This window comes from Solea solea, chromosome 1 (assembly GCF_958295425.1).
Source record: "Solea solea chromosome 1, fSolSol10.1, whole genome shotgun sequence".
Lineage (NCBI taxonomy): Eukaryota > Metazoa > Chordata > Actinopteri > Pleuronectiformes > Soleidae > Solea > Solea solea.
In genome coordinates, this window is record NC_081134.1 from 22772433 (window position 1) to 22787506 (window position 15074).

General features: G+C 39.8%; 1 protein-coding gene across 1 annotated transcript in view; it reads left to right on the forward strand.

Moving 5' to 3' along the window:
• Window positions 1-6299: 6299 nt before the first annotated feature.
• The window catches only part of LOC131457115 (contactin-associated protein-like 2), a 56912-nt gene continuing 48137 nt past the window's right edge, over window positions 6300-15074 (forward strand). The window contains exon 1 of the mRNA XM_058625938.1: window positions 6300-6791. Coding sequence (XP_058481921.1) covers window positions 6719-6791 — 73 coding nt within the window. The 5' untranslated portion in view covers window positions 6300-6718. The remainder of the gene's footprint in view (window positions 6792-15074) is intronic.

Sequence of the window (15074 nt, forward strand, 5' to 3'; positions counted from 1 at the left end):
CACACGTCTCGTCATGTTTCCATCATCAAACATGAGATGTTCATCTCGTCACCGCCTCGTTATCGTCATGAAAGAGGGGCGTCAACAAAATAATTTTGTCATCGTTGACGAAAACAACACTGCCAAACACTTTACACCAAGTTTCAGAACTCCAAAACAAATAAGAGGAGTTATATCGACAAAAAGCAGAAGGAGCCTTTATAAGGTCTCGGAAGAGATGGCTGGAGGAGAGAGAGCAAATTTCTGCCTACTTTTTCCGTCTTGAAAAACACCGGTCCAAAATCAATTCCATCCATAGCTTAAATGTTAATGGGTCATTACTGATGACGATAAATTTATTTCAGATTTATGTTTGAAGTTTTATAGCAATTTATACAGCTCTAAATGTAATGATGAAGTCACTACTCAATTTCTAGACTCAATAAATAACATGAGAAAGATTGATATGGCAGATAAAGATTATTGTGACACCCCTCTTACGATAGCAGAGGTTACTGATTCGATTGCCCAACTTAAAAACAACAAATCTCCCGGCACTGACGGCTTAACTGCTGAATTTTATAAAACATTCTTGGATCAATTATCCCCTTTTTTACTACAGGTTTTTATGTAGAGTATAGAGAGCAATGCCCTTCCTCCTAGCCTCACTCAAGGTCTGGTCACATTGATTCCCAAACCTAGAAAAGACGTGCTTTTTATTGATAACTGGAGACCTATCTGTCTGCTAAATAATGATTATAAAATTATGGCGTTGACATTTGCCAGGAGAATTAAAGAAACTCTTGACACAATTATAAATGAGACACAGTCAGGCTTTATGAGGAATAGACACATCTCTAATAATATTAGGTTAGTATTGGATAGTCTTGACTACTCTGACCTGATATCTGAAGATGGCATCATCCTTTTCTTAGATTACTAAAAGGCATTTGATACTATAGAACACCAATTTATTTTTCTCTCTTTAAAAAAAATTTGGATTTGGAGATTTTTTCTTTTAACATATAATATTCCAGTTACGCCTTGAAAATTTGCAATCTGACAAGACGGATCAGTGAGGACTCAGACGCAGAGGCCTTTTATTGTCTTTATTGGCACTCTTAACCAAACACAAGGCAGATCCTCTTACTGAGGGAAAACAAAAGCGTGGCTTTAAAAAACTATAACCAATGGGGAGCGCAACGCTCTTCAAAAGAAACATTGCGTAACTATAAACGCGGAAACAAAAAAATCACTCCGAAGAGGAAACAAAACTCAGACTATGGTTATCAATAAAAACTTAAACAGAAAACTCTCCAAACGGAGGAAAAAGAAGGCTCTAAGCACTTCAAAACGAAAACAAACTCAAAGCACAATCCTACTGATTGGCGATCTATAACTAACTAAGAACTAGGTCAAACACAAAACGCAATCTAAATGACTGGATCTACTCAGTCTAACTAACAAAACGTAAGTCACAATCCTAGTGATTGGAGTTTCCTAAAAAGCTGTGAAAATGAACAAACAGAAAATCTCTCCCAAGGAGGAAAACAAAAGGGGCTATAAATCTTAACTAAGGTATTAACTTACAGGCTATGATAAGAAAACTTACAAAGAAAAAGCGTCGCTCACAAAGAGGATCAAAACTTGTGGCATCTGTGGCTGTGACAAGGCGCTCGGGTGATCAGGCATGGGCGAAAACACACTGGCACTGACACAGGGGAACAGAGAGTTTTTAAAGTCCACATGGCTTAATTGTCAGCAGGTGTGTGTAATCAGGGCCGGCAGGCCGGCAGAGGAGGGGGCGGGGCAAACTGCCGGTGTGACACAATCGTATTTGATGCCATTCCATCAGGCACGATAATGCTTTTTAGAGATACTGGCAGAACTCCTCCCACTCCTGTCTCCCTCCTTGCTGTGGCTGAGTCACCTGTTGGAAAGATCTGTTTCTCTAAACTTCGCGCCCTGTTTCAGAAAGAAATTGTTTCTATTCCAAACGTTTTATTTTATTGGAACAGATTTGTGAACTACATTGATTGGAAAAAAGTTTGGTTGATTCCTAACAAATACATGATAGTAAACAAGGTGAAAGAAGTATCGTTCAAAATAATTTTAAATTTAAAAGAGACATAAATACAAACTGTTCTTTTAGTGAAGACCACCCAGAAACTGTTTTACACCTCTTTTGGTATTGTTCACACACCAGATTATTTTGGCTAAACTTCAGCAGATTCATCATTGACCATATTTATAAAGACTTTGTCTTATTATGGGAGAATGTGGTATTTTGCTTTTATAGAACTCAAAATAGAGAAAATATGTACTTCATTATAAATTTATTAATTCTATTGGCAAAATTCCATATTCATAAATGTAAATTCACTTGTAAAAAACATAATGTTGTCCCTTTTACCTATGAGGTTGTGCACTATATTTCCTTGATTGGCTCTAACAACAAGAAGGCAATCAAGACGGTCAATGTTTGGTCCTCTTTTTCTTTTTAATAATTTATTAGCTACCCTGGCAAAATTGTATTTCTCCTGTCCGTGCCCTTTGTTTGTTCATTAATGCAGTATGATTCTTTGATCATTTATGTACTGTAACCTTTTTGCAATAAAGATGTTTTAAAACAAAATAAAAAAAACCAAAAAAAAACAGGGGTCTTCAACGTTTTCCAGGCCAAGGACCCCCAAACTGATGGAGAGATGGAGCGGGGATCCCCTACTACTAATATATATCGTATAAAATTGTGTTTTATATTAAACTGGTCCTATGTATAAATGTAGCTTGTTATTGTGCATTCAATACGAAGATATTCAAATAATACACAGGTTCATATGTTCATGTTTTTATTTTAAACATGTGCAAGGTACAGTGAGTAGGGTGGCCATGCCATTGCCATTCATAAACATAACATAACACAATAAACTGATAGCTGCCAAGATCAACAATGTCTGTAAATTGCATTTAATCATGCATAAAAGCTTCTCATTTTTAAAACATAAATGTGGAAACAAAAATGAAGGAAAACTGCGTGCTGCCTGTTACGTTACTCCAGCCTTTCAGTTTGCTTTTTTAACTTCTTAACTTTTATTAGGGTTCGAGCAACTCTGTTGCAAGAACCCTTCTGTAATCGTAAGGATTATACTTCTTCTTCTTCTTCACCAAAGTAAATCGCGTTTTTGAGGCCCTGAACATGCCCCAAAACTCACCAATTTTTGCAACCGCATCACACCTGGCGTAAAATTACGTTTATTAGTGTTTTGGGGAATGTGCGTTAAAAAATAAAAATGGGCGGGGTAAATAACTGCTCCACCCCCTAAAACTTGTGGGCCTGAGCAGCATGTACATGCACGAAACTTGGTACACGCGTTCCTTAGGTCGGGACAGTCAAAAAACTCAGCGCAGCCTAAGCTCTAAAACAAACAGGAAAGCCGCCATCTTGGATTGAAAGTTCATTTTTTTGCCGATTTCGGACATTTCACACCAATGGTATGTGAACGAACTCGTCCTAGAGTTTTCATGGGATCACCTTTAAACTTGGTGAGGTCACTGTGGACAAGTTGAGGATCTAAAGTTGCTGAAAACTTTTCAATAAGTATCATGGCGTATGAGAAAGGGGCCTGCAAAGTTGGTATAAATTTTAATTTTTCGCCACAGGCAACAAAACTCTTATAACTTTGCGATAGAAGGTCCCATCCCAACCAAATTTGCTAGGGTTGATGATGGACCATGGCTGAAAAGTCTATGCAAAAACTGTACATTTTGAAAACAGCGCCTCCTGGAGGTAACAGAAAATACAAAAAATACACAATTTTGGTAATACATTTACAGAGTTCATCGTATCAAACTCAAAATTAGTGAAAACATTCAAAACACATGGTAGATGATGCATGCTGAATATGATAACAAATCGTTCATCGGCGTTGCCATGGCAATACTGCAAAGGATTCACTCAACTGAGTGGTTCGTTCGTGCAGTACATTTTTTTCGCCACATGATGGAGGCAGCTACCTACAAATCTATCAAATTGACCATTTAAGGTTTTTCATGCTGCTCTAACAGGGATTGTTGTATCCACTTGAAACTTGATATGTGAAACCTCAGACCCGTCCGGAACATGACTGTAAAGGATGACCTCCCTACAGGAAGTAGAACTCCCGAAACAGGGAGTAAAGTCTAACATTGTCCAATCTTCACGAAACTTGATATGTGAGTCAAGGGACCGTCCTTGAACACGTTTACGGACACACCTTTCACCCAACAGGAAGTCGCCTATTTAAACAGGAAGTGCCCTCTAACTTAGCACAGGGACGCTGAAAATAGTCCGAGCTGAAAATAACTAGTACCGCAAGCGGTGAATGAACGAGAGATGAGGTAGAGGACTCGCACGGCGACGTGGGCGCACGGAGACTCGCGAGCCCTCGAGCTCGAACCCATTCATTACCGCTTGCGGTACTAGTTCTCTAGGTCAAGTGAGCCGTCATTCATTTTTAAATGCGCCCTTCTAGTCGAACTTACGGTCGACTGAGAATGTCAGCACTAGTTTGATACTGAGCGAGATCACTTCCGGTTTTCAAAATAAGACGTTACTAATACAATCAATCATGCTGATTTTAAGACATTGAGTCGCATTGTCCAGAAGCTATTGAACTAAATATTTTCCCTAATTTATTTAGAACTTTACTGTATAATAACAACACATTGGCCCATAAGTTCTGTCAATGGTTGACACAATTGATCTCAGGAGCATGCTGATTACTCCGTCACTCATTATCGAACAATTTTACTGTATCATTTTTGAGAAATTAAGCATCAAAGTTGTCTCTTTTTATTCTCAGAATAAGGCCGACAACTCAATTTTTGCATCAGACTGCGGCCAGTGGTCGCCGTATTTAGTCAGCGACCGTATTTCACTGACGTACAAACACACACATTTTTAAGAAAAGGTCACATAGAGCTCATAACTGACCATTGTGACACGTCCTAATTAAAAATATTTGTTCAGTATGTCCTCCATGACCGGCACTCTCGCTGTTTTCCGCACACGCTGCCATGTTGATATTGTCAGAGAACTAGTGGAGGGAGGGGGAGAGGAACGGAGTGGATGGAACAGGAGCTGAGCGAGCGCAGTAAAAAGGACAAATCAGAAACCCCCTGGAAGAAGTGGGTGTGTGTTTGCCTGTGTCTCATTTGCATATAAAGGGACCATGCACAAAACCCGTTCTGAAAGGGGCGGTTTTGGCAAGGTTATTGAACTGCTATGGTGCTTCATCCTTATGGTATTTTGACTAAAGCTAGTCACAGACATGTTCATTAGGACACCAGGGAACTATTTTAACTTGGGGAAATAGGGCATAATATGTCTCCTTTAACATTTGTGCGCTGGGATTTATTTTTTATGTTTGTTTGTTTCATTTCATAACATTTGAAATGGTGTGTTGTGTTTACTTTTTTTTTCCAATGTCAAATGTGCTGCGAATGCAAAAATGTGTCAACAAAAATGGGAGCATTATCTCCCCCCTTTCTCTTTCCCACCTCTCCTCTGTCCCTCATTTTTCCTTTCACCTCAACCGGTCAAGGCAGACGCTGCAAATCTCTGAGTCTGGTTCTGTCAGAGATTTCTTCTCCTGTTAAAAGGGAGTTATTTCTCTCCACTGATGCCTAGTGTTTGTTCTTTGTGTGAACTGTTGGGTTTCTCTGCTCTTCATGATGTTGTAAAGGTTTTTACTTTACTATGTACAGTGCCTTGAGATAATGTATGTTGTGTTGTTATATATATATATACTGTATATATTTCATAGGCTACATACATATAATAATTATATAATTACATATTACATTACATTACATTTAGCAGACGCTTTTATCCAAAGCGACTTACAATAGTGCATTTAAACATTTGGGTACAAATAAGAGCTAGAAGTAAGTAAGAGCTTCAAGTAAGCCAAACTATGAAGTGCTAGTCATAAGTGCGATGTATAAGCAAGTTTTTTGTTGTTGTTCTTTTTTTGTCGTTGTCGTCTTAGTCGAGGTAGAGTCGGAAGAAGTGTGTTTTTAGTCGGTGGCGGAAGATGTTGAGGCTTTACGATATAATTATATCTATCTATATATGTGTGTGTGTGTATAGAGGAGCAATACTGTGTTGCAGTCGCGAGATTATCCCCTAGAAGTCACTCGAAATAACAAACTTCACCTTTAATAGTGCAATGAATGACGGGGAGTTTCCGCTTTCGCTGTGCGCGTTCACGAGACAGAGATGCAATTCTCTGCAGTCACGCGTAACGCGGCACAACACCTGTTCCTGCTATTGTTGTTGGTTTTGGACTGTACCAACGGCGGCGGAGTAGGGGTGTACTGATTGGCTCAGCGGTTTTACAGCTCCTGTGTCTGTGTCTCTGACCATGTACTCGGAGCTCGAGGCTTGGCCCGCAGCTCAAGCGCGTTCTGTTCACAGGCTGGTTCTGGTTTTGGTTCTGGAGGCTGTCGGTCAAATCCCGCAGGAGTGTCGCTGGACAGGTTCGTAACAGAGGAGAGGGGAGACCGGAGGACACGCGAGAAGGCGAGAGGAGAGAAGACAATAAATACGCGCGGGTCAGCCATTGCTCTGTCCGCTTTCCTCCGCTAAGAAAGGAAGCAGCGTCTTCACAACAACACAGAGGGAAGAGGAAGAGGAAGAGGAAAAGACCGCAGCAGTCTCTGTCCGCCCCGGACACACTGACGACCAACCGCCGCCAACATGTCGCCTGTGACCTCGCTGCTGCTGCTGGTTAGCATCTTTAGCAGCCCCAGCGCTGCATCCTCAGCATCCCGTAAGTGGCTGATAAACACACACACACACACACACACACATACATCCTTAGTGAGGACACTCGTGGACATAATGCATTTCCTATCCACGACCTGAACCCAGTTCGAACCCGAAGAACCAGGTCTTTCTTTTCTGTTCATGGAATGGATGTTTATAGTGTGGTTGGTGAATACAGTAAAGACGTGCAGCATCCCTGAAATCCTGACTCAGCTCTCAGGTGGGAAGGTGGGCAGAAGAAATTGAAATGCTGTGAAGATAAAGTTTCTTGCTTGGTATGTAATGTCAGTGTTTCCCCAACATTTTATACCCAGTTTAATAATTTCTGACTGTTTTCTATAACATCTGATATTATTTTTGAATAAATAATATATGACATTCCAAGAGATTCAGTCAGTTACATTTAGTAACATTTTTATATAGTGCTTTTTGAGGCTCGATTACCAGTTTTTGCCATTCATCCTTCACACTTTCTAGAACTTGACTGGTCTATTTGGCTGATTCTGACTGTTTTATATGTTTACTTTACATATAATCTAATAGTAAGATACTTCATGAATAGTAAGTCACTAAAACGTTCACTGTTCATGTATTTAATATTTATTTAAAATGCATAAGTGCATTGTAGTGCAGAGAGACTGATCGTATGTGCCGTTTAAATGTGAATATGTTCTGGTTTATTTGCTCCATATAACAAAGAAATCAGTAAAACTGAATCATTTAATAAGACATTTGAGAACATCACTATTTTGATCAACATTTTATTTTAAGATCCCATAGCCCGGAAGTGCCAATTACCGCTGCATTTTTGTGTGTATCTGTGTCATTACCTCGTCTATGAAGCCCTAAAAGTCCATAACAATCAGTTCAGCCACTGCTGAGAGTGCAGGGTTTGATTGTTTTCCTGAGCTCTACGAAGTGGAACAGCACCTCTGTTGACTAGTTACGTAATTGGCGAATTTCACCACTCCTCTAAACAGCAGAGCCTCCTAGTCCGGGCACTAGAGTCCGGGCACATCCAGTGACGTACTTTCAACCGTAGAAGAAGAAGAACTACTCTCGTTGTAGCTGCTGAGCGTATCGGTTGTACAGAGCTCAGCAGCTACAACAAGAGTAGTTCTTCTTCTATGGTTGAAAGTAGGGCTGGGCGATATGGCCTTTTATTAATACCGTGATATTTTTAGGCCATGTCACGATACACGATATATATCTCGATATTTTGCCTTAGCCTTGAATTAACATTTGATGCATACAATCACACCAGTATGATGATTCTATATGTCTACATTAAAACATTCTTGTTCATACTGCATTAATATATGCTAATTTTAAACTTTCATGCAAAAAAGGGGAAATCACAATTAAGTCAAAGTTAACAAAACTGTATTTATTAAACAGTGAGTGGCACCACTCTTTATTTTCTAGCGGGTGGTTTCTCAAATGATGACATAAATTTGATGTACTGCTACATTTTGAAGCGACGCTTTTGCTACATATTTTGCATATCACCGTTGTTTGTTCAACATCTTCCTTCTTGAAACCAAACCACCGCCAGACGATGGAAGTTAAATGTCCACGGCTAAAAGAGTTTCATGATATAGTCATTTTCTACATCACACAGACAACAAGCTGCGATATATTGAGTATATTCAATATATCGCCCAGCCCTAGTTGAAAGTAGCAATATAAAGCAGGACACAGCCCCAAACTTCACCTAAAGGAAGGAGCAGTGCCAACAATACGTATGTTACTGTCTTTGTGTGCTTGTTTTGTCGTTTAGCATTAGCGATAGCCAGCTACAGGCTAAGCTACACGCTAAACTCGTGTGTCATTTGCATGTGTGTTTATCATCTCGGTAACCACAACGTTATCCAAGCTACAGGCGTCCTGCAGCAGTCTTTCACTGTCACAGTGTCTTCTGACTCTGGGTCAGATTCCGGATCAAATGTGTAAGGGATCAGCATCACTCAATGTTTTGATAGCTAGCGGTGCATCTGCCTTTCCAGAGGGGGAGCTGTGGATCTGAGAGCTGACATGCCAATGACGTCACTTCCAGGTAACTGGCCAATCACTAGACACTCTGTGTTCTGCGGGTGTGGCTTTGGTCTGAAACAGCGTGGCTGACGAGCACGTCAGTGATGAGACATTTATATCGGCTCGTTTGTAGCGACGTTTACACCTCCATATCTCACATATAAGTGAGATAGCGCCATGCTATGGCCGCTTTAAATTTCAGCCATTTTCTGAAGCAAACAAGTCATGAATATAAACCACACAGCTAGTTAGTGGCAACGGTTATTTTGTGTATTCTTTGAAGATTATTATCATATGGAAATGAAGAAAATCATATCAGCCATCAGCTGCACAGATGTTCACACACATTCATTCATTCATTCATCAGTCACATCACACATCTGAGTGCAAACTCAATTACAAGCTGCCAGCACAGCAGCCAACAGCATTTTGGGGTTGTGTTACTGACGGACACAGCTGGGGTTCAAACCCCACAGACAACCCCGCTGTGCCACAGCTCAGGCTATGTTTGATAAAGTTTATATTTTTCACATAAACACATCAATCTTGATTTTTTGGACACACAAATACCTTAAAGTTCCACTTCATTCTTAGTCAAGTAAAAGAAATCTGATCTTATTTGACTTCATAGTTATTTGTTTCACAGTAAATCAGTTACCGTAGACATGTTGCTACATTGTTTATGTGCACAAAATACCATGTGGAGTGTTGTTCTTGATGTACATGGTTTTTTTTTCCCAGCTTGCGTCACTCCCAGTTCTGACTTTCCACTTCTAATGTAAATTGAACTCAGTTATTAAACAGACAATGTTTGAGTCAATACATCACTCTCAGCATATTTCTGCCGTCTGAACCTCTTTCCTCCTCTTTCCTCCCCTTTCCTCTGTATCCATGTCCCGCAAAGGCACAGAATTAGAATTGCCTTTCATCCCAGATCTTATTGAAGTGTTGTCTTTCCGTCATTGTTGTCTGTGTAGAACCCAGTGTCATAGAGAGCTTCTGATGTAAGGAACTCTTCATGGACCAGCTGGTCACTCTCAGGGCTCAACAACAATTTAAAAAGAGAGCAACAGCAGTAAAGTCACTCATGATTCTAATGTTTTCATCTCGGGCTACGCATTCTATTTATATTATATCTGTATCGTGACATGAGACACAATATGGTCTTAGATTTTGGATATGGTTGTATCATGATATGATAAGGTTTCTGTGAGGACATTTCCTGGTGTTATTGATTGATATTTATTCATCATCATATTTATTATATTGAATAAATTACACTAAACATAACCGAAACATAATCGGCCGGAAATACGAAGACTTTTAAGCGAGAAGTGACCGAAACGGGATGTTGCAACTGCGCCAGCGCGCGCCTGTCTCTTCCCACTTAGAGTCTGATCCAAGATCAGTTTGGAACATCAATAAAACAGTTCCAACGAGATGTGAGCACACGGTGGAACAGCACATATTAAATGCTGGAAAGTCTCTTTGCACAAAAGTGAAACTTTGCTGCATACAGTGCAGATTATGAACTCCCCGCGACGTTCACTCTGATCCCACTGTACTTGATCCTCGTCATAAAGATTTGGATGTGGGGATAAAACAGTGAAAGATCCAGACTGCGTTGGAATCGGAACCGCTGTGTGTCTGTCTGCACCAGATGAGGGGCATGCATCCTTCTTGTCTGATATGTTCAATGAGATCCTCCTAAATATTTTCATAGATTCTTACAGTAATTGATGTATTCTTTGAAGCATGAATATTAATCTATATATAATTACTATGCCTTGACTTTAGTGAGGTAAGTTCACACAGTCCCAGCCATAACAACAACATTAGATAAGATTAAAAAAAAAAAAAAAAAATTCATTTCGGTATAAATATTCTAAATAAAATATTATAAATTGATTAAAAGTCACCTCATAGCACTTGGAATGTCCCGAAGCTGGCTTTCTCTGTCTCTGTCTTGTAAATACATAAGACACAAGTCATCACAGACATACGATCAGAAGACTCCAAGGTTGTGTTTTGACTAGAGATTTCATATCACGGTTATTGTGACCAAAATTATCACGGTTATCAATATTATCACGGTATTGTTAGATGTGTTCAAAATGTTCCAAAAGTACTGAACACACACACTGAAATATTTTAACCAAGTTTTATTTAAAAAAAGATATTTTATATTATATGATTATTATTATTATAATAATAATAATAATAATAATAATAATAATAATAATTATCATCTGACTGACTGACACACACACACACACAGGTCCTCACTCGGTGTCGGATAATAATTAAGTAGCAGCGGTCGTACACAGCATAAAAATAAAATAAAAAAACACATTTTGGTCTGCTACGGTACGTGTCGTCTGCACACTACTCGCTTTTGCGAGACAAACCATGACGTTTCCCACTATTCCGAAATCCCGTTTTTGTTGACTTACTCGCTGAAAAGTTGTGTGTTGTGGTCACGGAGTTGGCTCATCAAATTGGAAGTGGCTTTGCAGAGATTTTTTTTTTTTTGCATTTTCTGCACAAGGATTGATTGTATTCAATTATTTTATCCTCAACATTGTTTAAAAATACAAAATATGCCCAGACTTCTGATTTTACGGGGGGTAATCTCTGGAGCGCAGGTGGCTTCAGCCGTGTTGTCGCTGGACAGACAGTGCAAACTGCGCATGCGCGCCCGCTTCTTAGCGAGTGCCGTTCAGGTGCTGCTGCTTCTCCAGGAAATGAGCAGTATCACTGTGAGTTTTTCGGTAATCAATCACGGTTTTAACGATAATTAAAATTTGAAACGGTAGTACTAACCGTCGGGAATTTTACCGCGGTTTATCGTCATACCGGTTATCGTTACATCCCTAGTTTTGACAACCTTTGACAATGGATTCAATCTGTTGGATTATTAGCTTGTGTTAAAACATGATGTTGCCCTTTCAGCATTTCTGATCTCTGGTCAGTCCGGGACATCAGAGCCTCCATTTCCTGTTTGTACTGAAGTCAAATGTTTGTGTTCGTTCACTTCAGTGTGTTTGAACAGGTGCTTGACAGTGGTGCATTTGGAAGCATCTTCAGCTGTTGCCTGCTCACAAATAATAATGTCACCAGTCAAACTGTGTCATTACACACTTGAAGCTGAATTTTCATAAATGATTTAAAAGCATTTGGGGGAAAAAATACAGTGACTTCCTAATTGTTTTACTCAATGGTGCTAAAGTGATTTCTTTGTACACTGGGGCCTTTTTTGTTGTCTGAAAATTATTAGTCGTGAGTGTATTCATCCTGCCAGTGTAATTTTATGAGCATCAGTGATTTTACTGATGGACAAAGAAGTTGTTTTCGCTGCACTGAATCATTAGAATCCATTCATTAAGCCACTGAATATCACTCAGGGCACACTACACTACAGTGAACTAGTAGGCTACATTCACTGATTCATTCACAGTACATTCAGTGAACAAATCACTTGTACCAGTACACATACCGTTCCCTCGCAGTGAGAGGACCTGAGAGGTCTCAGCCTGTTGTATTTTTCATAGTGCATTTTTCATTATGACGTGGAAACTATGAAAGGTGACGAAATCAAAGTGCAGCACTTTTAATAAAAAATATTCAATCCTAATCTGGTATTAATCTAATCTGGTGAAGTGTAAACATTACCCAACATTACTTAATCTTTTGCTGTTTGTTGCCTGAGCTCATCTTGGATGGGCCCAATGTTTGTCATTTTATTATGTGAATGAATAATAATGCTTAAGCTATATTTGTTGTGTAGATGATTAACAGCATTTATCAGCAACATGATCACTGACTCTCTGTGTGGCTAGACTGATGGCAGCAGAAAATGAACAATGCTGTTTTATGTGTTCTTCCCCTGGATGTGTATCGTTTGGCACTGATTTGTGTTCATTATATGTCTAACATCAGTGTGTCTGGTGATGGCAGCTGTTCTCTCAGTGACTCAGGAGCTGCCACTGACAGGACATCTGCTCCTGAGCAGAGACATGGCTAAACGGAGGTCACAGTCAGGGTAGCCTGAACAGATGGATGCTAGGATCTTGCCCACATCCTTGATATAAGTTAATATCTATACAACAATCTGCTCCATGCATCTCCTCCATGCTTTGTTTGGTGTCATCCCCATGTCACATCTTTCCTGGCTCTGAAACACAAAATGTACTTCTTCCATTGTGAACCCCACCCACAATGCTCTTATTGGCTGGCTTAATTTTCAGACGGTGCAAATAGCCAATGAGCACAGCAGCAGGTCTGTATGAATCAGTGAACATGCTTGTGATGTGGGGGGGCTTTATATTTGAACACAATGGCTGAATGTCAATGTATCCCCTGAGGATTAAAACCCTTAAACATCAGCTGTTAAATGACTGAGTATGAAAAGCAGCACAAGCTCAAAATTAGGGATGCACCAAAATGAAAATCAAGAATCACCAAAATGAATTATTATGCCAATTCTGTACCATTGTTTTTTTTATCTAATTTTGTTGTTATGGCTGGGAATGTGTGTACTTACCTCACTAAAGTCAAGGCACTGCAATTGTATAGATTAATATTCATGCTTCAAAGAATAAATCAATTAAGAATCTATGAAAATATTTAGGAGGATCTCATCTAACATATCAGACAACGAGGGTTCATGCCCCTTGCCTGGTGCAGACAGACAAGCCTGTTCTTCTCCGGCTCCAAGCAGGCTCCCCATATCCAACACAGCCCAGATCGTTTCTCTTCGTGCTTTATGCCCACATCCAAGTTATGATCTTTATGATGAGGATGGAGTACAGTTGTGAGTACAGGGGATCCAAGTAGAGCTTAGTAAAACATGTTGACAGACTCTTGTCTGTGCACTTTTCATTCATTTCACTCCGTGGTCTGTCTTTGTGTAGTAGACGCTTTAGTGCTGCTAATTGAGGGAATAACGTCTCTTTAGTGAACTGCTTAAAAGGGGGCAGAAGAGAGAGAAGGTTCTCTGGTGTGAAGATGTCACAGGGAGTTCTGTAGTTCTTTACGCAGCCAAGCTTTCCAGCATTTAATAGGTGCTGGTCCTCTGTGTACTCACGTCTCGTTGGAACCGTTTTATTGGTGTCCCAAACTGATCCTGGACAGACTCTAAGCGGGAATAGACAGGCATGCGTCATCGCAACGTTTTGGTCGTTTTGTTTCTCTTTAAAAATCTTTGGGACGAAAACCAATTTCCTTTTTTGGCCATTTTCGGCCAGAATATGTTTCGGTGGCCAAGACATCGCTGCACACACACACATTATGATACTTTGATGACCCCAAAATTTATCAAAAACAAGCTTCATTTTATTATATTTTGTATCGTTTCATTTCATTTTATTTCATTATATTTTATGTTGACTTGATCTGCTGCTGAGATAATTTTTATTGTCAGTGATATGCCACTAATGATTATTGCTCAGAACAATGAGCACCAAAAGCTGCAATTAAGTCACAAAAGACAAAAGATATGAAACATCCTGAAAGCTTTTTGACAGCTTTAAAAAGTCTTTGCCCTATTTTGGAGTTGTCTTACTCTACTTACTCTATTCTGTTTTACTCTGGCTGTCCATGTACGTAACAAATAAAAATCCTTACAGTGGGAAAGCAAGAGGGGGACAGTATTATTAAAATGAATATGTGAATTGCTGTGTAGTTAGAGGGGCCCATGCCTTAGAATTTGAAAAGGTCATGTCTGGAGAATGTCTGGGGTGCTGTCTCATTATTCTGTAAGAGCAGAATCAAGTAAACATATGTATATCCACATATGGATGCAATTTTTGAGGGTTGCCATTGATTGAAGGTTCTGAATGATAGAAGGTGTCGACCAACCAGTGATTATTTCTTGGTTCATGGTGTAAACCAGCTAAAAAGCCTTTATCTCCTGTATTCAAGGTAAGGCTGGGCGATGTGGCTTGTACATAATATCTAAAAAAAATTTTTTAGGCTATGTCCCAATATTTGAGATATATGGGGATATTAAGTAGGCCACACGGTTTGGTGTAGTGGTTAGCGTCCTTGCCTTTACAGCAAGAAGACCCGGGTTCGGGGGTGCGTGGGTTTTCTCCGGGTTCTCCGGCTTCCTCCCACAGTCCCAAAACATGCAATATGGGGATTAGGTAAATTGATCACTCTAGATTGACTGTAGGTGTGAGAGTGAATGGTTGAATGGTTGTTTGTCTCTATATGTGTCCCTGTGATGGACTGGCGAACTGTCCAGGGTGTG